This window comes from Apteryx mantelli, chromosome 2 (assembly GCF_036417845.1).
Source record: "Apteryx mantelli isolate bAptMan1 chromosome 2, bAptMan1.hap1, whole genome shotgun sequence".
NCBI lineage: Eukaryota > Metazoa > Chordata > Aves > Apterygiformes > Apterygidae > Apteryx > Apteryx mantelli.
In genome coordinates, this window is record NC_089979.1 from 69,355,353 (window position 1) to 69,380,774 (window position 25,422).

At 39.2% G+C, this 25,422-nt stretch overlaps 1 protein-coding gene across 1 annotated transcript in view; it reads right to left on the reverse strand.

Annotated features, from left to right (window-relative positions):
- Nucleotides 1-67: 67 nt before the first annotated feature.
- Nucleotides 68-25,422, reverse strand: part of TXNDC5 (thioredoxin domain containing 5) — a 28,122-nt gene continuing 2,767 nt past the window's right edge. The window contains exons 2-10 of the mRNA XM_067290838.1: nucleotides 19,892-20,041; nucleotides 16,997-17,102; nucleotides 15,612-15,708; nucleotides 13,194-13,309; nucleotides 10,859-10,945; nucleotides 7,623-7,763; nucleotides 5,229-5,311; nucleotides 1,975-2,104; nucleotides 68-1,376 (exon numbers count right to left, since the gene is read on the reverse strand). Coding sequence (XP_067146939.1) covers nucleotides 1,254-1,376; nucleotides 1,975-2,104; nucleotides 5,229-5,311; nucleotides 7,623-7,763; nucleotides 10,859-10,945; nucleotides 13,194-13,309; nucleotides 15,612-15,708; nucleotides 16,997-17,102; nucleotides 19,892-20,041 — 1,033 coding nt within the window. The 3' untranslated portion in view covers nucleotides 68-1,253. The remainder of the gene's footprint in view (nucleotides 1,377-1,974; nucleotides 2,105-5,228; nucleotides 5,312-7,622; nucleotides 7,764-10,858; nucleotides 10,946-13,193; nucleotides 13,310-15,611; nucleotides 15,709-16,996; nucleotides 17,103-19,891; nucleotides 20,042-25,422) is intronic.

Genomic DNA, 25,422 nt, shown 5'->3' on the forward strand with positions numbered 1-25,422 from the left:
AAAAATTTTTTTTTTTTTAAACCTACTCCATATGATGGACAAAAATCAGTATCTTGATAGATTTGTCAAATTAGCCTGTAGCTGTACTCATTCCATGAGTTTCTGTGCACATGACATGGCAGAATTCAGTCCTTGGTTTGCTATTGTCATTGCATTGTAACAGTATCTGCAGTGGAAATTCTTTGGCTTTCAATTATATCTAACATGGAACATCTTATGCACCAAAGAATAGATCCATATTATAATCCAAGGCAACACAGAATGCATGGGTCTACCATTCAAAACATATCAATAGTAATAGCTTGGAAAAAGGTTAAGGCTCAAGAAAGAATTGGGAGCTATTTTAGACTACTGTAAAACAGCTGAATGGAAAATTTAAACATTTTACTACTTGTTGTTCTCTAAGTACTGTGAATAAGGGGCAGGTCAGCCCAAAGTCTGGATTCAGGTGAGGGTAGGAAACTCATATCATCAGCTCTAACATCTAACTGATCATTTAGTATTAACGGAGCAGTTACAATAGCGCCTATTCACTTCGGCTCTATATAAATAGCCCATAGTAACTCCTCTGGAGCTGGACGGAAGCAGCCTACAAAAATCCACCTGACATATGTACGCTATGGCATCAGTAATGTTCAGGCACATGTTACAGTACCATTACTTTCGTTATGGCTAGACCTCCCATGCTGAGAGGATTAACAGGAAACAACCAGCTCATGGTGGCCTGGTATCTTCCAAAGGTGTGTGTGTTTTCAGCCTCCTGTGACTTTCCATTTCTTAACCAGCAGCTATATTAAGACAAATAGGTTATAACAACAGTCATAGAGGCAAAATTTATTTAACACAGCTGCAGCTTTTACCTTTCTAGTAATGGTGGCAGTTTGTAAGGATTACTTTTTGACCAAATCAAACCAGATGACAAAAATATTCTACTGCTTCCCCTAATGTATTTTAGTCCCAAAATAAACCATTTACACTTCACTGCAGGAACGCAGAACTGCAGTAACACTACTAATGCTTGAAAACATTCTCAATTTGCACAGTAAGTACTTGTTCGTTTCCCTTCACAAACAGGGTAGGACATGTCTTTAACACACACACACAGAGGGAAGATACCAATGTTTAATACATTCAGTTTCCCCCAAACAAAAAAATTGCCCCAATACCCCCATACACTATTTGAAAATTATCAATGATTTAAATCCCTCAACTACTGTACAAAGACAGCCAGGGATGGAGCATCCAGACTTTTATTACAATTCATCCCTTGCCTGACGCAAAACAAAGCTATGCAGTGCTTCCAGATCTCTTGTTCCATTATGTTCACTGACTTTCTTTCCACCTCGGAAAAGCAGAAGTGTAGGATAACCACGTACCTTCAAAAGACAAAAAAAAACAAAACAAAAAGAAACAAAAAAGAAACTTGTAATTAATTTCCAAACCCACTGGTATCCTTCATTTGTATTTACTTGATTCTGAAAAGCCACCAAAGCACTCTAAAAAGCCTTTTTAATTAAAAAGCAAAAAAACACAAAAAAACAGCTTTCAGTGCCAAGCTACAAATTTTGAAAATTTGTAAGTAAATAAGAAAGCACATGTTCCTCTTCCATTAGCGACTGCAAACACCAGCTCCAGTTTTGTCTCTAAATGTCTGGCTACCAGTACCAAAAGCCATCTTTTTTTCTAAGAAAAGAACTTTTCAGTGGGTGCCACAAGACTGCTTTGGTGTTTTCACAGAGGGAAGGTTCTTAAATTAGGGACTCTGTCAACTTTCTCCACTAATGAGAATGAGTGAGTCTAAATAAACAATCCAGGAAAAAAAAAAAGTGTCACCAGCTGCTGTTCTGGACTACCATTTTCTTGCTAACGGAGAACACAGCTGCACTGTCACCAGGCAGCCAGCTAGACTGCATGCTAGAGCCTCCAGCATTTGTTACAGTATCATCCAATTCATTTCAGGTCTTTCACACTTACAGAAAATCTGCTGCAGACGTTACGTTCCACAGTGCAGTCTACTTTTGCTATTTTGACATCAGTCAAACCTGGAAATTGCTCTTTGGCAAGGTTCTCCCAAGTTGGAGCCAAGTTCTTACAGTGGCCACACCTAAAAACAGAGAGAGAGATTTGTTTAGCTGATATACCTTCTAGTTTAATCTCTACTGTCTCACTGTGATATCTGTAAGTTTAACTAGCTGCCTTTCCTACCTCCTAATGATTTGGGCCTCCAACTCCTTTATGCTATTATGTCAGTAAATGAACTAAGAAAACAAGTGAGTGATTTTAAATAAGTTAAATGCTGAAGTAGTCTATGGCCTTCATTAGTCTCTTCTGGAATGGTATTCTGGATGTCAATGCATTATCATTTTACCCAAAAGAGGAATATAAAAGCAAATAAAGAAGAGCACAGAGAATATTTAAATGAAAAATAAGATTGCTTAGAAATGAACGTCTTAAATAAGCTATAGAATATAGTACAAATTAAGTTTTTCCAGTAGTGAAATAATATTAGTTTTTCAGGTAGTAGATGTTAGTTAAGTTAAAGCTACAAAGCCTAAATGTGTGGCGACACGTTTAATTATTTAAATGAGATTTTAGTTTCCTTCCTGCATTGCTTCTAGTTCCTAACTGCCTCCTTTAGCAATGCAGCATCTACTGATACTGGAAGCTCAATTATAATAGAGGCTTTTTTCAACACAGATTCTGTTTTTAAGGAACATTTCAATATTTTAATGTACTTTTTCACTGAAAGTTTAAACTTTCTGGGAAAAAACTTCACTTTCTTTGAAGTTTAACCACTAGCACTGTACTTTCAGATAGATCTGCAACTGAAAATTGTTCATTACTAAATAACCTTTACTTACAAAGAAAAAAAAAAAGTCAGGCCCTATTCTAATTTGCCTTACATATAGAATAATTCCCATTATATCATTCATAACATCAAAAATCCTATTTCCACTTTAATCCCTTATGTCCCTACAGAAATGTAAGAATGCAGTCTACAGAGTACATACACCGAAACACTAATGTCAAAAGAGAAAATAATACGGTAAAATGGCAAAAACCACAGAAAAGTATTAATTTTGTTTCTATTTCGAACTTGGCTTAACTAAGTCCATAAGACTTCAAGAAGAATTCCCAAAGCACTTTAGTCTTTAAACCTACATTACTCATTTTATTCCAAATGCAGTTGTTGCACCTTAGCTGGGTTATTAGAACAGCCCCATAATTGCCTTAAGGCTGAATCAGGCCATTCACAAAAATAATGAAAGATGCCTCTGCAAAAGTTTTAATAGAGTCTATATTTAAGCCACCTTGTTAATATACAGTGACAGTGTAAAAGAATTTTTGACCACGCACAAAAACTACTAGAACAGGATGATTTTAGGCTTACTATGCAAGTTAACATTACTATTTATCCAAAAATAACTTGAGGAGAGAAGTAGCAAGCAACATAATAGTGCTTGCTGATCCCAACATAAGTTAAGCCACTTGGAAGAGAAAAAGGTCATTTATATGCAGTGCACTGTAACTGTAAACATAGCATGATTTCCAGAGCTAAAACCAGGATGCCAGCTACACAAATATATGAAGTATTTTCCTAAATGGTGGCTTTCTGATTATTGCAGCCAGAGAGAATATACTGGTTAAGAACTTGTTTCTTTGCTACACATCCTGAACCACTGCTTCTCAGCTTGCCATCTGACCCTCTCATAGTATTTGTAAGAACCAGCAACTCTGTCAGAATCTCACAAAAGGAGGAGATGGTTAAAGTGCAGTACCGTTAAGTTAACTAGAAAGGGATCATGTGTTTATCTCAAACTTTTCCAGAAAAAGCTTCTCAGGTAATGAACTCCTACATTTGCAAACAAGACCTGGGTTCAGAAATCAAACCAGAATCTTTCTGCTTTGTGCACAGGTGTAAACTGAATTTAACAAACAATTCTACTGGGAACGCAGTAGCAGAACAGACACAGAATTCATCTTAACCCCCGATAGTGCACAGAAAGGATAAAGGGAGTGAAGAAAAACCAGTAAACAAGAAGTTGGGGTGGGGATGAACCGTACAGTGGTATTAAAGGGTGACAACACTGGAGAAAACTGCTATCATTTAGACTACGTGAAATCAGAAATATATCCATGCCTCCTGTCAAAGTTAAGCAGCAATATTTTTATACTCTTGGGCACATTTATACAGGCTGCTTTTGCCTGCGTTGCTTTGTAACGGTGACCCTTTTACAGACAAAAGATCTTTCTGTACTGTCAAAATCTTGCATTAATGGGATGGCTAGTGATGAAATCAGAGATGTGTTACCTTTCACACACAGTGAAATACAGCCTCATTTTCATCTCAGCCCCTACACTAGCCTTCTTCCTAGGGGCTAAAAGACTGGGCAATGGATGAGAAAGATAGCAAGCAAGTTTATTGAAATTCAATCCAAGTACAAGTAATATGAAATCTCTAAACCTGAGGGAGAAACTTTACACCTTCCTTTTGTTTTGGAAAGGGAATACTAAGAAAAAGGGGGAAATATTTGTTCAGTGAGTTTGTAATACTGGGGTCTTACTGGATCCCAAGCTCTGCTGGATATGCAGGTAATGGCAGATGCCAGATAGGACACTACTTTTCTTCCCCAGCACTCTCCATTGGATATCTACATCAAAGCCACCTGCATCTGTCATTTCTACCCTAGGTTGTTATAAAAACACATTACATGGAACATAATCTTAAAAACATCTGGAAATAGTCACTTGTGCAAATTAGCTTTTGTCAGTTATTTGAAGAGTAACAGCCCACTATCCATAGCTCCACAGTCTGTAACAATTCCCAGGTGATCAAATGAGGCTTCCAACAGAGTTTGGTTGTGACCCAAAGCCCAGCATGTTCTCTGTGCTCAACCAGCGCTGCCTGACAGGCTCCCCTCAGCTTTCCTTATCCAAGGCGCAGGAGCATGCTAAGCCTGCAAAGGAAGTTTCACTCACCTTGTTTCCTTACGTTACCTGGAGCTTGACACAATAAAGCTTTTCTGTCAGACAGCTTCTCCACAAAGAGGAATCCCAAGGAAGCTAATACAGATTGAGCCTTTTTGTTGTAATTCCTACCAGCTCACACATTCTCCAATTAACTCAGATTTTAGTTCCAGACAACAAATATAGTACTACGTAGAACTCAAAATGCACAAACAGCTTAGAATAGCAATAACTGTGAACAATGGGTGCAAACTGCTTACCATGGAGCATAGAATTTAATAAAAGTGACCCCTTTAGCAATAGTTTCATCAAAGTCTTTTTCAGAGAGGGAGAGCACTGAAGCCTGTTCAAAAAAAAATAAAAAAAATTATTGGTGATACCACAAGAGTAGCAGCAGCATACCTCACTTCTACCCTTCAGCTGCTTTCTTCCCTCAGAAAGATGTAGATAAATGCCTGTCAAAAGGAACATCATCACACCACACTCACATGGACATCCTGAATAATTCTTACTCCTCTTAATGTAAGGAGCAATGATATGGGAGTGAAGGGGGGACAGCATGTTGCTTACAGTCACATACATTGTATGAGAGCACAGTACAGTAACACTTCATTTTTGTGCAAGGCTGTTAAGGATGGGAAGGATTCAAATAAAAAGAAAACCCTCTTGTTTATAAACAGCTTCAGATTCAGATAGAAGGGGGAAAAAAAGAGAGCAACTGCTAATATTATCATTTATCTTTTTTTATTGACATTTATTATCATTTATTGCAGTAAGATGATTAAGAAGAGAAGCCAAAAGGAGATTCAAAATTACAGATTAGAAATACTGGTTTAAGCGTCTACAGTTAATGATTGTGAGCTAATGAAATTAAACTTTTCTATTAAGATGAAGTATTATTCCCTCTAAAAATTTATTTCAAAGTCAGAAATTACTTTCTAATTATTAAATGAAGAAATTACAAATCATTAAGTGAAGCAAAAGTGATCAGTAAATACATATTCTTCTGTTCTGAAATTCCTAAATGGGTAATCAAAACAGATGTTCTAAACATCATTTACAGTCTAAGATATCAAGTCTGAAAGCTCCATAAATAGGGTCCTCCCCATGATCCACATTAAAAAACACATTTTAAAGATCTGTAGATTACTATCAGAATAGCACTATGAACTACCTATCCTCTTTTCTTAAGAAAAGACAGTTTATGCAATCAATCTGAGCATCTGCCAGTCACTCTCCCCTAATACTTCTGAGTCATTTTTGACTAATTTCAGTGATGTTTGACAGAACAGTATAAGTCTCAGATATAAGAGTTCCTACAACTTTATTGAAAAAGATTGCCATGTACTTGGCCCTTATTAGACATGGGGGAATCCACAGAGAGGTTCATCACTGGAGACACATTTCGAGTCATTGTTTTTGCTGCCCATGGAACCAGTTGTGGACTGCTGATGGTAAATAAAGTCAGTATTTGCTGGCTACATGGGCTAGCCTCTTGTTGCAAAACTCACAAAAACCAGAACAAAGGTGTCTGAAGATAAGGAACCAAAACATGGCGGCATCCAAAGCTGGGATGTAAAGTTGCAAAGACCTACGTTTACTCCTTCACTGTATCTAATATAATTTTACAAAAATCCCCCCACGATCCTTTCCTGTTTCTGTGTGTGCTGGTGCAATCAAGGCATAAATGGGAATTTATAGCACATGTGGTTTATGCTATATCTCTAAAAACAGAAAGAACAACAACTACCCTCTGCATTGTACTAGCACAAGCATGTCTTCCAAATATGAGGTTAATTAAAAAAATTACTTTTTGAGGGGCATGAAAACTGGAAACCTAACATCACTTTTTCTAAGTCATTTTATATAAGATGAGTAACCCAACTGGAAAAGTCAAAAGGGAAAGGTAATATTCTCTTATGAGAAGCTGCATATAAACTGTATTTATGCTAATATAAGTTCATTTTACATTATGAGGGAGTATAAATCACCATCCATTATTTTCTGGGCAGAGGAAATATGTTTTCCAGACTTGATAACACTTTATGTTTAAAAACTATTCCTCAGCAATATTCAGTCCCCATAGCTCCTACAAATGTGATTAGAACAAGCCTCTAAACCTGGGGAGTGTTACTGCCACAATGCACCTTACCCTGACACATTTAAAACAGTCTACATAATTTTTGGTTGTTTGTCATTTCTGAAGATAAGTCTGTAAGTTTAGGATTTTTTTTTTTTTTACACTGGGTAATCAGGTATGTGCCATCTTCCTTGGTTTAAGTCAGAATCTTGCAAGTAACGTTCATCTCCATAGCAATGAATTACGCTGTCGTATGGATTAAGGTGACACAGTTCAGTGGACTGAAAAGGCCACATTTATGCCACTCTATCTAAACAACCAATTAAAACCATTAAACAAGAGGCAGATTTTTTCTTTTACATTTTCCAGCTCTTCAGGTCAGTAAAAAAGTATCACTAAGATTTATGATCTGATTCCACTCATTATTTGCTAAAAGTAACCAGGAAAATATTTGGTAGTTTACCTTTAGAAACTGTCGAGCTATCAAAGATGTAAACAACACATGGAAGATGGGGACAGGCTGCTGAAACAGTTTGAACACTTTAATACAGCCGCAGAGCGCAGGAACACCTACCTCAGCCTGGGTGGGTTCTGCGGGCAGCTGTGGAGCTTCAGTGGGTTTATCTGCTGGTGGCTCTGTCCGAGAGCTCTGTAGTTGGGAGTCCATATATTCCTTTAAGGAATCGAAGTCCCTCTTTCCTTTGTACTGGTCACCCTACAATGATCAAATAGTTTATGCAAGTGTGTATATATAGTTAATTTAGCAAATAATTATCAGAAAAATGTAAAATTGCCAAGTGTATACATATTCATAATAAATATGATTAACTAGTCTTTAAACCTCTCTGTGGCATTCCATTCATTCCAGCTCTTCAGGATTTGCCATAGGTTCTTCTGTACCAAAAAGCAGCAATCTAAAATTTCCTTTAAATGAAAGATACTTTAGAGGTGAGTATCTAGAAGCAAAGCATTCTCATTTTGGTCTTCACCTCTCACTTTAGGCCAAATTTTCAAGGTTCTGTTTTTGTGAACCTAAAGCTACAGCAAAGAGTAATGAATTGCTGTTTGGTGGTCTCCTGTTACCATGAGAGCTCTGTTCAGTGCTTTGACAGGGCTGAAAGACTGACATGCATGTCACCCAACTACACAATCGTTCCTCTGGTCCATACATTTGTCATATATCCTTGGAAAACCCATGTCCATACAGTAAGGCAACACTCTCTAGATGTGTAAGTTCACCTGGGAGCAACAAAGAACAAGCATTTGCTGTGGGGCAGACAACGCCAACAGGATCACTCTGTGCTGAAAGTTAAGTCACACTTCCGAACCTGCACATAAAGCCTTCAACCAACTAGATCTTTTAGAAGCCACAGTTTGCCTCAGATGCTTCCCCCTATCTCAGATATTTACATGATTCCAGAGGACAAGAAATCAGAATCCCTTTGAACAGTTTATAGTCTCAAAACCATTGCCTTCCATCTCCACACTGACTCATGCATGATTACCCTTGGCTATCTCGGTGAGAACGATCATCAATTTCTCTGTTCAAGAGAGTGATGATCTCTTTGAAGACACTAAACATCCACTTTGGATACAATTCGAATTTCAGTCCCATGAGGTGTGGGCTGCAAGATACATCCTGAAGTCTCTCAGATGAGGAACAGCTATTAAAAAAACAGCATACAAACTTCCATATATCAGAATGAAGAACAGATACACCTCTTCAGCTATTTCCTCTATCTTCAGAACTCTTTCTACAGATCTTCCTTCTTTTATTATTCATATGTTACTTATGAATATAGCCATCTTCCCCACGATGGGTCTAAATCACAGAGGAGTTAACTTAAAATCACATAAGAAGCCTGTACCTGCTTGTTTGCATCCATTTCAGCAAAGCAGGGTCAATGCCCTTCCTTTCTTCCATGGGTTTCTACTACCTCTAACTGACACAGATGGTGTGAGGCCAGGTTTCAATTATGACAACGGAGTGATGGAATTACAGACAACAATGCTGGATGGCTGAGGCGGTCCTTCTCCTCCCCTTCTTAATGAACAGTACAATAGTAGCTAGAGAGATTTCCAGGAATTTCTGGGTCAGACTACTGGAAAGTTGTTGGGTTTTTTTGTGTTTTCTTTTTTTAAATATATTGTACCAGTCCATGGAGGAACATGTGATTCTGATGGCAGTATGTCACCAAGGAATACCACACTGCCAATAAAGAAAAGCCAGTTTGATGTCAACAGAAATATACTGCTCAGACTAATGGCTGAGATTCATCCTTACCAAACACAGCAGTGGTGACTTTTTTTCTTTCACCGCATTCTTGATTCAAATAACTCAGAGCAAGTTAAACTTCAATAATTGGCAAAGGGTCCAAAAAATACTGATCTGGCTTGTCACAAAAATGCACGGCTAACTTTTCTACATCAAGATCTTACGGTTCTGGCAAAATGTGTTGCCATCTGTGGCTATCTGAAAAATCCCTCTTAGTACAGCATCTGAAGAGAGCAGCACAAAGTAGCTGAACAGGCCATTCTGGAGTACCAGAACATTTCTGTTCTTCAAATCCAATCCCTATACAGATGGAAGTTTACCTAACTGAAAATACCTCTAACTCTGGATGTGCCACCCCGTCTGACCTGAGCACTCTCTTGTAGGTTCAAGTTCTGCTTCTGACATGTGCCAGGCACAGCTGGTTAAGCAGTAACAAGGTCCCTTATCTTCTATATGAATCATGTTGGGATACAAAAGACTAGATGCTTCTTCATTAAAGTTGCCTGGGCTGCCTGATCTTACAGGTGTGCTCATACCAAACATCACACATGTTTGCATGCACTTATAGTCACTTTCTTTTTAGAAGCAGATCTGGGATAAAAAGAAGCAAACGTTTTATCTGATCTCCAAGCAGTTAGAACAGCTGCCTCAGAAGAGGGGAAACAAGCTGCAGTGCCCCAACCAACAGCCACTAAACTGGACTGAGTGGCAAACCTTAGAGGTCTTGTACTGTAGCTGTGCAAAAACAAATGCAAGATGAATGTGGCAAGAAAACAACCCCCCCTGGATCTTAGTGTGTAAGAGCTAAAAGAAGAGTCATGGGTTCTCTGCTTGCAGGACTATTTTTAAAATCCATTTACTTTAATAGATTTAAAGTATCTTAAAAATGTGAAATATATGATAAACAACACTACTATTTAGAATTTTTTTTGCTGCTGTTCATGAATGCGGTATTTTAAATATTTTACTTCCCCCAAACTCTTCTTCAGAATATTGTAATTCTTTGAATTGCTACAAGGAAAAAGGTCCGCTGGGGGCACAGTACTCTCCCAGTGTCACAGCAAATGCTCATATTTGTAATATGAACTTGCATTCTCAGACATCAGCAGATAGGCACCACTTACAGCTGTGAACCTTCAGATACACACTGTGGAACATTACATAACCTTTTATTATTTCTATTTCATATATTTTGTTTGTGTTCCATAGGAGGTAAGGTGTTCAGATAAAGTATACCCAGTATACCCAGAACTCGCTCATATGGTAGCGTACTTGAAGATACTGCTTATAGATTTATGAATACCTTATGGGTATTTGCAGACCACAAACATCAACAGGCTCTAAATTTTGTGGATAAATGTGGATCAAGGAAACCTCTTCCAGTACCAGACTGAACCTCCAATATCTTCAAACGTTCTCACAAGACTTTCATATAAGCCCACTTCATCTTTTCTCCTAGTATGCAAGTACAACCCAACTACCATCTTAATTCAGGAAAAAAATGGTCTGACCTTCTGGGGAGCTTGCAGACTCACCTTTTCACCATCCCTAAACCAGAGCAGAGTGGGATAGCCACGAACTTGGTTTTCAGAACAGACTTCGTAATGCTGGGTACAATCGACCTAAATATTGAAAAGAATTATAAATCATTTAGTGCATAAAATAAACAGACCACAAACATCATACCTTCCCTTAAGTTTAAAATCTCAGAAAAATACAGGAGCAAGCAATGCACGTCTTGTCAAAAGTCAGTATCAAGTACTGTCTTGAGAACTATTATGTCTGCCTTCCAAAGAGTGGTTTGTTGTCTAATTGGGAAGCTGTGTGTGTTTGTTTTGGGGGGTGGGAGATCACGGACATGACATGGATAGAAGGAAGTAGAAACAGTAGCAAAAAACACTGAAGACATAATTAAATACACCAATTAAAATAAGTGTTGGTATTTTCAGTGAATAAAATCACTACATGGACAATAAGACACAAAATGCTAATATGAGAGAGCTTCAAAGTGAAGATTTATTGGCTCACCCACTTTCTTTTCTTTTACAAATAAGACCACTCTTTAAAATCAGAAGACATGTCAACAGCTCTTAAGTTAACTTTACTCCAAGGAAAATTCCAAGTGCATGCAACATTCAGTTCTGATTTTCCATATACTAATCTATAAAGTCACCAGTTTATAATCTTTTTCAAAGTAAAGAAAAAAGGTAACTGAAGCAAGGGAGCCTTTGCTCAACAGAGCACTTGGATTTTGAATTTTACATTAGAAACATTTTGCTCCAGATCACTGTAGATCAATTCCAAAGATTACACGGAATCCTGCCAGTAGACAGCATTGCTATTAGGATGCTTTTCCCCCAGATTACATGAAGGTCATCATTCAACCTTCTTAGAAACAGTTGTGTTTCCTGTTTACTTACAGACTTACAATCTTAGTGAAGACATGTTTCAACTAGCTTCATAATGTATACAGTTAACAAAATTGACTAGGCATTGGGACAAATCTTAGTGGCTTTATTAAATAGCAAATATCAATAACAGTAACTGTGCAATGCTTGAACATGACAAACAACTGAATAAAACACAGATTTTGGAAATTTTTGGTTTATATTTCTCTGGATAACAGAGAATGATAGTCTCAAAGAAGATACGTAAGCTAAGCAATGATTTTATCATACAGCAAGCATTCCAGATTCTCAGAAAGTAAATCAGCACATGCAACATTTGGTACAAACAATATCAAAGGAGCAATATCCTCTGATGTGTTTTCTCTGAAAAAAGTCTAATTTTATATACACCAGGTTTCAAAATGATGCATGTTCCTCTCCAAAGTTTAACCACTCAGACCTGCTCTGTACCTCTACAGTGTATCTGAGTTAAAGGACTTTCAAAAAGCATTTCATAGAAAAAAGCAGTAAAGCTCATCACCCCCAATAACAGCTGAAAGTGCTATGAGGGCAGAGGCAGGGAAGACTGCAGCTTTTTTGTCCCTCTGCATTGCTAGCTGTTATACTGTCTTTCAGATTAGCAGAGCCAATCCGAAGGCTTAAGGATATGGAACTTGGACCCAGTAGGTTTTCCACTGTTGGCAAATACAGAGGGATTCACATCATTAGCCACCTGGACTTAGGTATGGATCAGCAAATAAAGTGAGTAACTGCAATTGCAGGACCACCTCCATACCTCTGCATAGGAGTCACTCCACGTACAAGTAACAAGCTCCCATGGTAAATACACCACAGAATCTGGTTATCATCCCTAAGGGAAATAGTAAAGCAGGACAAGATATCAGTTCTTAAGGTGGAAGACCACCTGAAACCTTTAGAAAGCTCTATGGGGGGGGGGGGGTGAAGAGAAAAAAAAAAAAAAAGAGAGAGAAATAACTCATCATTAGGCCCTATAGGTCTAAAAAGAAATCCAGTGCTGTAAACAGCAAATTAGTATAAGTCACTTTCCCACTCAAAATAAATACTGAAGTCTATCAAGTTTTGACAAAGGGGAAGCATAATAAAAGGCAAATCTCAAAATATTACTCCCATCATCCAAAGTACCTGACTTACTCCTTTACATCTCTGAAACACAGGGAGCTGTGTTCAACATTTCTGTCAAGTCCCTGCTTAAAAAAGGGGAGGTCCTGTCAGTTGTAACAAATTAGCCATCTCTTCAAAATAAAGTGAACTAAGTCTATTGGATATGCAAGAAAAAAAAAAGCCATCTGAAAGTTAAAATAGGAAGTACAAAGGTAAAATGGTTTACTAAGTGACAAACAAAACAGAATTGTTATTTGCAGAGCACAGAATGAGTAGCATGATACTTGGCTGAAACATTCATTCACACAAAACAGATTAAGGAAGAAAGCACTTCACCAACCTTGCCAATCTTGACAGCTTCCGAATTTTCAAATGCTAGAGCCAGCTGTTCCCACGTTGGGGCCAAAGCCTTGCAGTGACCACACCAAGGGGCAAAGAATTTGACAAAGTGATTACCTTAGAAGTCAGAAAAAAAAAAAAAAAGATTAGATCCAACTTATTTGGAATGAATTTGCCTACAATTAAAAGACTAGATAGTAATCACAGACTGCAATTTATTTCCTGGGTTACAGATAGGAGGACTAAAGGCAAGGAGAGAATACTTAAGCAATTACGTTTTCAATATTGTACGCAGTACCACAGTGTTCCCAATTTCCTTGAATTTCTGAACAGCTTCACAACCTCAAGCCAACAAATGAATTATTAAAACTATCATATTTTTAACCTAACCAGTTGCTAGAATTTTGAATTCTACCAAGTCAATCACTTGCACAATTACACAGTAGAAAGAACCACAAAGGACTACGAATTTATAACAGCATTAATCAATGTAAATATTAGACTTCAACTTAAACATTTCTAAGCAAACATCACTGCATCAAGTCTCTGAGCCATGCAAATAATTTTGTTTAGCTTATAGCTCTCCTCTTCTGCCCTGCTCTTTGTATTTTCATGTTAACTATTCAGAAACGGCTGTCGCTAATATGGACTCTCCTCTCTATGGAACACTACAAAAATTTACTATCTCATACTAATGCTTAGTTTAAAAGCATAAACTTAATTGAAGAATACCAGAATATGTAATTTCCTTCAGTTAAGATTACTATTAATTCAAGATGCTGCATGCTTTTGTACATATCAAGGCAATGCTCTATTAATACAATATAAAAATGAACGTAATTAAAACAAACAAAAAAATGCATTTGAAGGAAACACCAGCACTTGGGAGAAAGCTCTTTTTAAAAGCATTAGCTGCAATCCTTTGAAGACTGCTTTGGGACAGATATTACTAGAATTTCATTCTAGTTTGAGGGCTTGTTCACAGAAGAAAGTCAGAGGAAAGATGCCACAAAATAACTAGGAAATGTGAACTGCAATAGTAGTGAACTCTAACTTGCCTAATCTGCACCAGGAACACTTTCAAGCTCATTGAGTTACTTCGCTTTGGCGAAGTAAATTGCAAAATGAAATTTCCCATGAATAATGGGAACACCTAGTCAGAAGTAACTATTTTATATCACATGCTCTGGGCTCCTCCCTGACAGAAAAATAGCCCTAGAGCACCGAAAAGGTAAAGGGAAACTGATTAAGAACAAAAGTCAACAATCCAACTGGAACTGCTAAGCCTATTGCTAAATTTAAGCACTGAATTTCTTGTGACAGAAGTCAAGAGAGGACAACAGCTTTACAGATGATCATAAACCTGCTCAACCATAAAATACGACAGTAAGACCACCTCTTCCATGTACGTACAAATGCCAATGGCTACAGCTTAAGACATTCACACATGCACTAAACTTAAATTTACAGACTGGGAAAATAGTGCTTATTGTTGTTTAATGCTCAGTGTGTCCCTGAAGGCTCAGGGAAGAATTCATGAAGAATTCTGATGTAATTCAGTGTTAAGCCACATATACAGGTAAATTTTAAGTTAGCGGCACAAAATGCACTTTTACACTTAGAAATATTTCTAATTAATTGATAGTTACTTTAAGAAGTTCTAGTATCCATCTTACTCATGCTATCACATGGGCACAGACAGTTAACTTAGTCTGGCCTTTGCTGTTAAGCAAAAAGATGGAGACAGTACACCCACTTGTTATTATGGTAGCCCAAAAATTTGTACTGTAAGATCTTGCTCATTTCTTTAAAAGACCCACTGCGTGGGGGTGAAATTTCCCATGTTAGGTATCACATTTGGGCTTATTTTTTAAAGCTTCCAGACAAAGCATTTTCAGAAATGGCCAAAATGAAGCAAGGTGTTTTGCCCACATTAAATTCTGGAGGAAGGAGGCTAAACAATATCAAATAAGGATCCAGACTGGGGTGAGGTAGGAAGGGGACAGGGGGTTATATTTAGCTAGAAAAGCAGCTTGGGAGTATGAACAAGTCAAAACCTAGGAAAAGAGGAAATGGGACTTGCAAGAACGCTTGGTGTGTGGCAAGAATGCGACTGAGAGAGGAGCTCACAGAAGAGAGAGAGGTTAGTCAAGCAAGCTCACTTGCTTCTTCTTACATGTGATTAGGGGCCCTAATGCTACTATTTTCTTACTGGATTACTGTTCTTAAACTTTCTCATGGTATGCAATATGTAATGAAACTAGTGCATCTTATACAATGTGTCATTTCATCCTCTTTCAATATGCATTATTGGAGAAGAAAGTAGGAGGTACCTTTAAAACTAACATTTCTGTTGCAGACTTCTCAATACTGAATTCTCTGTAAGCAGGTCTGTCTTGCTTATGAAAAAAATAGTTACCTTCTGCTATGTGTATCTTGAAATTGTCTGCTGAGAGTTCATACAGTCCCTGCTTAGGTTCAGGTGCTTTTGGTGGTTCCACATCAGATTCTAGATCCTATTCATGAGAAAAATTAATTTATATTTGTCTCATACAGTAAATACACAATATTTGATTCCTGTATCATGCCATTCTGTGGCACTGTTGTTAACCCTATACTCTGCAATTTCAAATTCCTAAAACTGTGTCCTCCTAATTTTGCTTAATTTAGATTATCAAATATTTCCTATCAATTACTTGAATGCAAAATGTGACATGGAAAACAGCTATCACAGTCACTGAAATAATTCTCTCACCATGCTGCAATACAGTCACAATGCACAGCAACTGCTCTAACTTTCATAACATTACCATATTTTCATACACTTAGACTGCATAACAGTTTTCCTCCGCAGCTTCACGGATCAGCCACGTCTGCCATCACACCAGTTTCAGTGGTCTTTTGGCTATTTAAAAATAGATGGTGAGAAAGCTGTTTTCTGCTCCCCTAATGCAGGGAGGAGGGACCTAATGGTCCAATGAAATCAGCAACAATGGAAAAGGAGCAAACACTTTATATGTAAGTTGCAGCAAACACATTGCACTTTAGCTAAAGGGAATGGCTATTTACTCAATACTAGTTGGAAATAAACAAAAAAAAATTCAAAGTACATTTCTTAAAATAGGTTAGCATCTAATGTTTAGTTATTAAAAATAACATAACATGGAGCTTATTTAAATATAATCATGTTCTAACTGTGATTAACAATCACTTTAGCTTTGTCCTGATTAGAAAAAGCAATTTTAAATTTAATTGTAGGCAAGGCTTGGCTGACCTATTTGAGTGCTACCCCTAAACTCAATGGTTTCCCTAGTAATGATGCTAGGTAAACTTACTTGACTGATTATTTTAAACAACTTCTTTAGGCTACAAAATTATCAGCTATTAACTGAGCTAAAGATAAACTTCCTCATAACAACACAGGATGCCAAGACCCACACAAATGCAATTTATACTATATTATAACTAAATCAATTCTCTTACTCTGAAAACATTATAGCCTCCAGGTGTCAACTGAATGGACACAAAAAAATTCTATCTTAAAACATGAAAATGCTAATACTTGATTAAAAACGGCATTATGAACCACAGTTTTAAATACAGGAAACAAAGGGCACGTCATAGGATGTCAGTTTTAATTACTATTCTGACTTATTTGGAAACTGTTCCATACTGTTACTGCCATCTGAACTTTATTCTCAGGAGCAGATTTCCTGCTGGAAAGTGAAACCTAACCTACATAAATGACAGAGCAGCAAGTCTGCAGAAAGAAATATTTCCTTTTCCTATTTCCTTTTAACTTACAGCTGGTTCTTCATTTAGTTTCTCCAACATCCAGTTTTCCAATGCCTGGAAGTCTCTAGGACCTTGGTATTTCAGAGGTTCTTGTTCTGGTTTAAGCAGTTTTAGGCTAAAATATCAAAATGTAGAAAAGAGTGAGGTAAAAATTTTCACACATGGAATATTCTCAGGAAGTTAAAACGCTTTGCTAATTCACAGCAATTCAGCTTAAACTACAGTAAGACCTCTCCAGATTATTAACATTAGCATCAGGCCTCTCTCTCAACTTTAAGGGTCATAAGGACACCTCTTTCATTCCCATATAAACTTTTAAAGGGGATTTTAAAAATAACGGACAGAAATACCACATTAAAAATCAAAATATTTTAATTATTTTGATCAGTAAGCATGCGCAAATAAAACATTGCAGATTCTATTTCTGAGGTTAATTATTCTTTATGCCTACGTATCCTATTTCGGCTGGCCAAAAACCATCAATTTTGTTTTGTTCTCCCCTCTCCACCCCCAAGGGAAAAAATCTAAAACTGGTATCCTCAGGAATTTCTTTTTCAGTTTCGTTCCAAGATTACTCTTGAAATATATGACTTTTCACATGGTATTAAACTGATTAAAAACACTCTGAAACAGGTGACTAGGACAAGGAGATAAGTATTGCTTGTAGGGATCTTAGGACTTCATGACTGTAACATTTAATAACTGCTATCAAAACTTTTCTATAAAGTACTTAAAACTTACTAAACATTTGATTAAGTTAAAACTGGAAGCATATTTGACAAAGGGACAATATCCTGATCTGGTCTTATTTTTTAAAGCAAATTAAAACTAGTTTCAATTACTATCCATACTTAGCCCTCAGTTGCCCTTGCTAAGATGTGGTTTTGCCACCACATTTTCTCCCCCCTCCTCAAATGTTTCTCTCTCTTCTTATTCCGCAAGTTGGAAAAAATGAACATATGAAAGTACTGCAAAACCACATAATGCAAATGCATTCAAAAGAGAAAGAAGTTCCTACTGTCTTTTCTATTTTATTTATTCTTAAGTACTCCTTGTGATGATCGGTCAAAATTTTTGAGAAAAAGTGCAACTTTATAGTAAGAAGGAAACAACAAAAATAAAGCAGAAAAACATCTAAAATACACCTCATGGCAATACTTTTGAAGACTAATGAGAAAAAAACAATGTATTAGCTTAAAGAGCCAGTTGTACCTTTATTTCATCCAAATCAGGATAAGTTTTCTCTAATTCAGTTGAGGGAGTATTTTACAGCACCAGATAACCCTGGGACAACTGTACTAGCAAGCGCAGGGACCAGCAGGCAGCATCCCAGCAGTTTCCTTCTCAAGAAGGCAGAAGGGGGATGCAGCCTTTCTTCGACATGTGTTTGGAAAAGCAGTGTAAGGAACAACACACCCTAGACTTGCAACAGCCCTTCTGTGACTCAGAAAGTTGTGAAATCTCCCTTACTGGAGGTTTTTAAGAACAAGTTAGACAGGCTAGTTAAACTTGTCCTGATTCAGAGAGTAAGAAAATTGAAATCATGAATTCTCCTTCATCTTATTTCTGTAACTAGCAGATGACTGCCTTATTATTTGTACTTTTCAAGTAGATGAAAATGAACGCTAGCTATCCTTAGATGTTCAAAGATCTTAGAAAGGAGAAAAAAAAATCAATTACGTGTCCATTTTTTTCTTATTCAAAATCTGTGCCACTCTCTCTATTTTACAAAGACAGCACCACAATATAAACAGTTCAAGTACACAAAGATGACTAGCGTTCACTTTTGGGGATATTTAAAGAAAGTTGTAAAATTCATTGTTTCTCAGCATTTCTAGTGGAACTAAGCCACAAACTGCCCTTAAGGACAATTTGTACTCCAGTGAGGGCTTTGTTATTTATAATTTTCAACTTCTAATCAGTTGTACTCATCTGCCTCAAAGCCGGTGTAGACAGGAGTACATGTCAAATTTAGGATGTTGCTGGGGACAGCAGTAACACTAGACAAGGTCAGCATGGGGAAGAAAAACCAAAAAATACAGGCTGTGGAAGGGCTACAGAAGACAATATTTTCCCTTTATCCCTACAAAGATGAGTTACTAGTAAAGCAGTTGAAACAATCCCATCCATTTTTGCAAGAAGCTTTAAAGACAACACAAGTGGAAAAAAATCTTTTTGCTCCTTTTAGCAGCTAGAAAGGGTGTAGGTGTATCTAACCCGAAAGTACTACCCAGCCTGATCTCTCATGGATACTCTAGATTATGTTCTTTCTCCCAGAGCTGACGTAGTAAGGCATATATCATTTATAACAAGATAGGTTTAACAAATTCAAACTCCAAATTAATTCCTGCTAGACCAATATAAGCAAAATTATGTAGAAAAGTCTGCACAACACCACCCCCACCACTATGCTAGATGGTACTATTAATTTATCATTTTATGAGCACCAAGTTCACTCAGAAGTTTAAGAGATCACCTATACATTCATTGTGAACAGTACTGTGTACCTGAACACGCAACAAATTATTTTTAAAAAGATGATTAACAGACACCAGGTCTGGCATATCAGTGCTGTATAATGCACTACTGCTTGAGAAAACAGCTCTTGGGGGGGGGGGAGGAACACTTCTGGATTTCATTTAAACACAGCCATCTTTCAAGATATAAATAAGCTTCTTAGAAAAAGAGAGAGAGAGAAAGAGAGAGAGAGAGAGAGAGAGAGAAATATATGTCATATAATACTTGGCAGTGTAGTACAAAGACTTAAAATGAACATATGAAGTCCAAAGGGCTACAAAGAAAACCATAAAAAAATATAGCTTAGAAGTTAGCTTCAACAAACTGGCAAAGGATCATGGAAAACTACAAAAAAAGTAAGAGAAGCAGACATCCTCTTACACTTACGTTGGGTATCCTCGGACGCCATATTCAGAGCACAATGGAATATCTACAGTACAATCCACTTTAACAACATAGACCTGTGGGTTTTCCATGTTGTTGTATTTATCTCCTAAATCATTCCAGGTTGGTTGCAGACGCTGACAATGTCCACACCTGCAACAGAACGAATAAAACATTTCCTGATAATTGATCATGTTTAGAGGGGAACGAATCTATGGAAAAATCACACATAGGAATGGTCAGAGATTTTGGTAAATTTCAAAATAGTTAAATCGGAAATCTTCCATACTCAAGCACTCTTACAGTAAGTAACAGGGAGTACTATTGCAGTATTGTAATTTTGTAAAACATAAATGTTGTGACACATAAAACATAAATATTGTAAAACATTGCAAATACTTTTCATATAAAAATTTTCAAGAAGTCAGAACTTGTTGCTATTGATCCTTTTACATTACAAAACCTACATTTTGTTGAGGTGCCCATGAACTTCATGAGGAAAACCTTTCTCAGTTTTCCAACTTTCTGTAGAAATCACATGGCTAGCTTTCTTTATGCTCTTACATTCCAAAATACTACATTTTTAAGCAGCAGATAAGAAGATAATGGTTTCTAGTCTCTTTATAAGGCCACTTGTGCTTAGGTGCATCACTAAAATTGGAGCTCGTGAGCCATGAAACACATCAAGCACTGAATTCTGAATAGCGTTTATCAAAATCCTCATATACTGTGCTTTGTTACAGCAGCACGCTATAAATTACAATAATATCTCTACAGAAATCTGGCCTAATATAGTCGCTATAATAGCAACTCCTCAAAAGTAGAAAATGGGTTTTATTCCAATCATCAATTTTCTAGTCATTACAGTAACATCCTATTGCTGTAACTATGATAACCTATTTCATTACTTAATATTTAACTTCAGACTGAAGTCTCTCCAGTCAACTCTTTAACAGACCTTGAATTAGCAGGAAATTTTTGGATTCTCTGGTCCCTTCCCCTAACAGGTGTGGAAATTTTAAACACTGAATGAATAGTGGTGTTAAAGATCTGAGCACGGAAATCTATGTAAGGAAATCTCCAATAACTAATCCTCTGTTTTTTAAACACAAAACACAGCTGCCTTGTCCATCTTTATCTTGGCTACACACAAAGTTCCCCATTCCCTCCCTTCTTCAGATTATACAAGCTGAAATTTAAAATACAGCAGGAAAAAAACACTCATATCTCAATCAGTAAACCCACTAATAAGTCATTCTTGGTTTTCATAAAAACTATTAATTGTTATTAATACTATTAAGACTTAATATTAATACTATTAAGACTATTAATAGCTTGCGTGAGAGATGTCATGGAAAGACTGCCAAGGCTTGTCCACACTTTGGACTATTACTCACTGCTGCTCTTCCATGTGGGCGCCAATGACACCAAGGGCAAACTGGAGACCATCAAGCAGGATTTCAGAGCTCTGGGGATGGTGGTCAAGGGTCTGGGAGTCCAGGTCATCTTCTCCTCAATCCTGCCAGTGAGGGGGATGGATGAGAGGAGGAGGAGACGGACTTTCCAAGTTAACCACTGGCTGCGCCGCTGGTGTTGGCAACAGGGTTTTGGTTTCTACGACCATGGGACCCTGTTTGAAGATCGACAACTGATGGCGAGAGATGGGATCCGCCTCACTAAGCGGGACACGCGTGTCTTTGCCAACAGGTTGGCCAACCTGGTAAGGAGGGCTTTAAACTAGGAAAGACGGGGGAAGGGGAGAGTTATAGTGACAGGGTAGTTGGCAAAAGACTGCTCAAGTCAGGACGCCTCCAGCAGATGAATGCAGCCAGGGAAGTGCGCATGGGATGTGGCTATGGAGGATCCTCTTGTTTCCCTCCTGGGAAACCTGCATACTTGATCACCTCCCTGAAATGCTTGTACACCAATGCACGCAGCTTGGGGAACAAACAGGAAGAATTAGAGATCTGTGTGCGGTCGCAGGGCCATGATCTTATTGCCATTACAGAGACATGGTGGGATAGCTCGCATGACTGGAGTGCTGTCATGGATGGCTACGTGCTTTTTAGGAAAGACAGGCCAGGAAAGCGAGGTGGTGGAGTTGCTCTTTATGTGAGAGAGCAACTGGAATGTATTGAGCTGTGCCTAGGGGTGGATGAAGAGCAAGTCGAGAGCTTATGGGTAAGGATCAAAGGGCAGGCTAGCATGGGTGACACTGTTGTGGGTGTTTACTACAGGCCACCTGATCAGGAAGAGGAAGTCGATGAGGCCTTCTACAGGCAGCTGGAAGTAGCCTCACGATCCCAGGCCCTGGTTCTCATGGGGGACTTCAACCACCCCGATATCTATCTGCTGGAAAGACAACACAGCTAGGCACAAACAGTCCCGGAGGTTCCTGCAGAGCATTGGTGACAACTTCTTGGCACAGGTGGTGGAGGAGCCAACAAGGAGAGGGGTGCTGCTGGACCTTGTACTAACAAACAAAGAAGGACTGGTGGAAGATGTGAAGGTCGGGGGCTGCCTTGGCTGCAGTGACCATGAGATGGTGGAGTTCAGGATCCTGCGAGGAGGAGGCAGGGCACTAAGTAGGATCGCAACTCTGGAGTTGAGGAGAGCAAACTTTGGCCTCTTCAGGGACCTACTCGGAGGAATCCCATGGGTGAGGGCCCTAGAAGGAAGGGGCGTTCAAGAGAGCTGGTTAATATTCAAACATCACTTCCTCCAGGCTCAAGAGCGGTGCATCCCTATGAGTAGGAAGTCAAGCAAAGGAGGTAGGAGACCTGCATGGATGAGCAAGGAGCTCCTGGCAAAACTCAGCCAGAAGAAGGAAGTATACAGAAAGTGGAAAGGGGGACAGGCCACTTGGGAGGAATACAAGAACGTTGTCAGAGTATGCAGGGATGCGACGAGGAAGGCTAAGGCCCGTTTGGAATTAAATCTGGCAAGAGATGTCAAGGACAACAAGAAGGGCTTCTTCAAATACATCAGTAGCAAGAGGAAGACTAGGGAAAATGTGGGCCCTTTGCTGAATGGGGTGGGTGCCCTGGTGACAAAGGATGCAGAGAAGGCAGAGTTACTGAATGCCGCCTTTGCTTCAGTCTTTACTGCTCAGGCCAGCCCTCAGGAACCCCAGACCCTGGAGGCAAGAGAGAAAGTCTGGAGAAAGGAAGACTTTCCCTTGGTGGAGGAGGATCGGGTTAGAGATCATTTAAGCAAACTTGACACCCACAAATCCATGGGCCCCAATAGGATGCACTCACGAGTGCTGAGGGAGCTGGCGGATGTACTTGCTAAGTCACTCTCCATCATCTTTGAAAGGTCATGGAGAACAGGAGAGGTGCCTGAAGACTGGAAGAAAGCCAGTGTCACCCCAGTCTTCAAAAAGGGCAAGAAGGAGGACCCAGGGAACTACAGGCCAGTCAGCCTCACCTCCATCCCTGGAAAGGTGATGGAGCAGCTCATCCTGGAGGCCATCTCCAAGCATGTGGAGGACAAGAAAGTGATCAGGAGTAGTCAGCATGGCTTCACCAAGGGGAAATCATGCTTAACCAATCTGATAGCTTTCTGTGATGGAATGACTGGCTGGGTAGATGAGGGGAGAGCAGTGGATGTTGTCTACCTTGACTTCAGCAGGGCTTTTGATACTGTCTCCCATAACATCCTCATAGACAAGCTCAGGAAGTGTGGGTTAGATGAGCGGACAGTGAGGTAGGTGGATTGAGAACTGGCTGAATGGCAGAGCTCAGAGAGTTGTGATCAGCGACGCAGAGTCTAGTTGGAGGCCTGTAGCTAGCAGTGTCCCCCAGGGGTCAGTACTGGGTCCAGTCTTGTTCAACTTCTTCATCAATGACCTGGATGAAGGGACAGAGTGCACCCTCAGCAAGTTTGCTGACGATACAAAACTGGGAGGAGTGGCTGATACGCCAGAGGGCTGTGCTGCCATTCAAAGAGACTTGGACAGGCTGGAGAGGTGGGCGGAGAGGAACCTCATGAAGTTCAACAAAGGCAGGTGCAGGGTCCTGCACCTAGGGAGGAATAACCCTATGCACCAGTACAGGTTGGGGGTTGACCTGCTGGAAAGCACCTCTGCCGAGAAGGACCTGGGAGTGCTGGTGGACACCAAGTTAAGCATGAGCCAGCAGTGTGCCCTTGTGGCCAAGAAGGCCAATGGTATCCTGGGGTGCATCAGGAAGAGTGTTGCCAGCAGGTCGAGGGAGGTGATTCTCCCCCTCTACTCAGCCCTGGTGAGGCCACATCTGGAGTACTGCGTCCAGTTCTGGGCTCCCCAGTACAAGAGGGATGTGGCACTACTGGAGCAAGTCCAGTGAAGGGCTACAAAGATGATTAGGGGACTGGAGCATCTCTCTTATGAGGAAAGACTGAGAGAGCTGGGCCTGTTTAGCCTCGAGAAGAGAAGGCTGAGAGGAGATCTTATCAATGTGTACAAGTATCTGAAGGGAGGGTGTCGAGAGGATGGGACCAGACTCTTTTCAGTGGTGCCCAGCGACAGGACGCGAGGCAACGGGCACAAACTGAAGCACAGACAATTCCATCTGAACGTGAGAATAAACTTCTTCACGGTGAGGGTGACAGATCACTGGAACAGGTTGCCCAGAGAGATTGTGGAGTCTCCTTCTGTGGAGATATTCAAAACTCGCCTGGATGTGATCCTGTGCAACGTGCTCTAGGTGACCCTGCTTGAGCAGGGGGGTTGGACTAGATGATCTCCAGAGGTCCCTTCCAACCTCAACCATTCTGTGATTCTGTGATTATACGAAAAAACAACCATGAATTAACTGATTAATTATGAGCCCAACCCTGCATCCATCTTTCTCTTCCACAAATCGCATCAGAGCAGCTTTCATGACATCTCAGTGGTGAATTTAACTCCAAGACCAGACAGTCTCTAAAGTACTTTTACTAGAATTCATAAAATGTAGCTGCAGGGTATATAAAAATCAGAGAAGCCAAAAATAAAGAGAGTAAGACCATCTAATGTCACAGGGCACCGTTAGCCCCATGTACCTACACAGTCTTTTGTTGCTATTGCTCCAGATTAAGTTAGTGGCACTGGAGGAGCTGCTAGTCCTAGTACTGGAGATGGCGGAGACCTGAGAGTCAGTGAGGAGTCCTGGTATTCCTTCCCTACACAGGCTAGGATGGTGCAAGCATTCAAAATCTCTGCTGACAAACACAAATCAAGATTCAAAAAGATCCACCTTTCCGAAAAATGGCCTCTTGTATACCATTAACACCAGGATGTAAGGGTGAAAAGAGGTTATTTACAGGAGTTTGGGGATAGGTAACCCATTTTAACTCTGAACAACCATGTGCCATAAGTGATCATGCCTGGAGATTATTTTGCTGTGGCAATATCTATAAAGTACCACACTGCTTTACCTCACACTGATAGATCAGTGTCCCTTTTACAACATCAGTGCCTCTCACCTGGAAAACTGGATGGTGGACTTAGTGGTTTAAGAAGAGAAGACAAGTAAACATACATATGGACTACATGTGTCAAAAATCTCCAG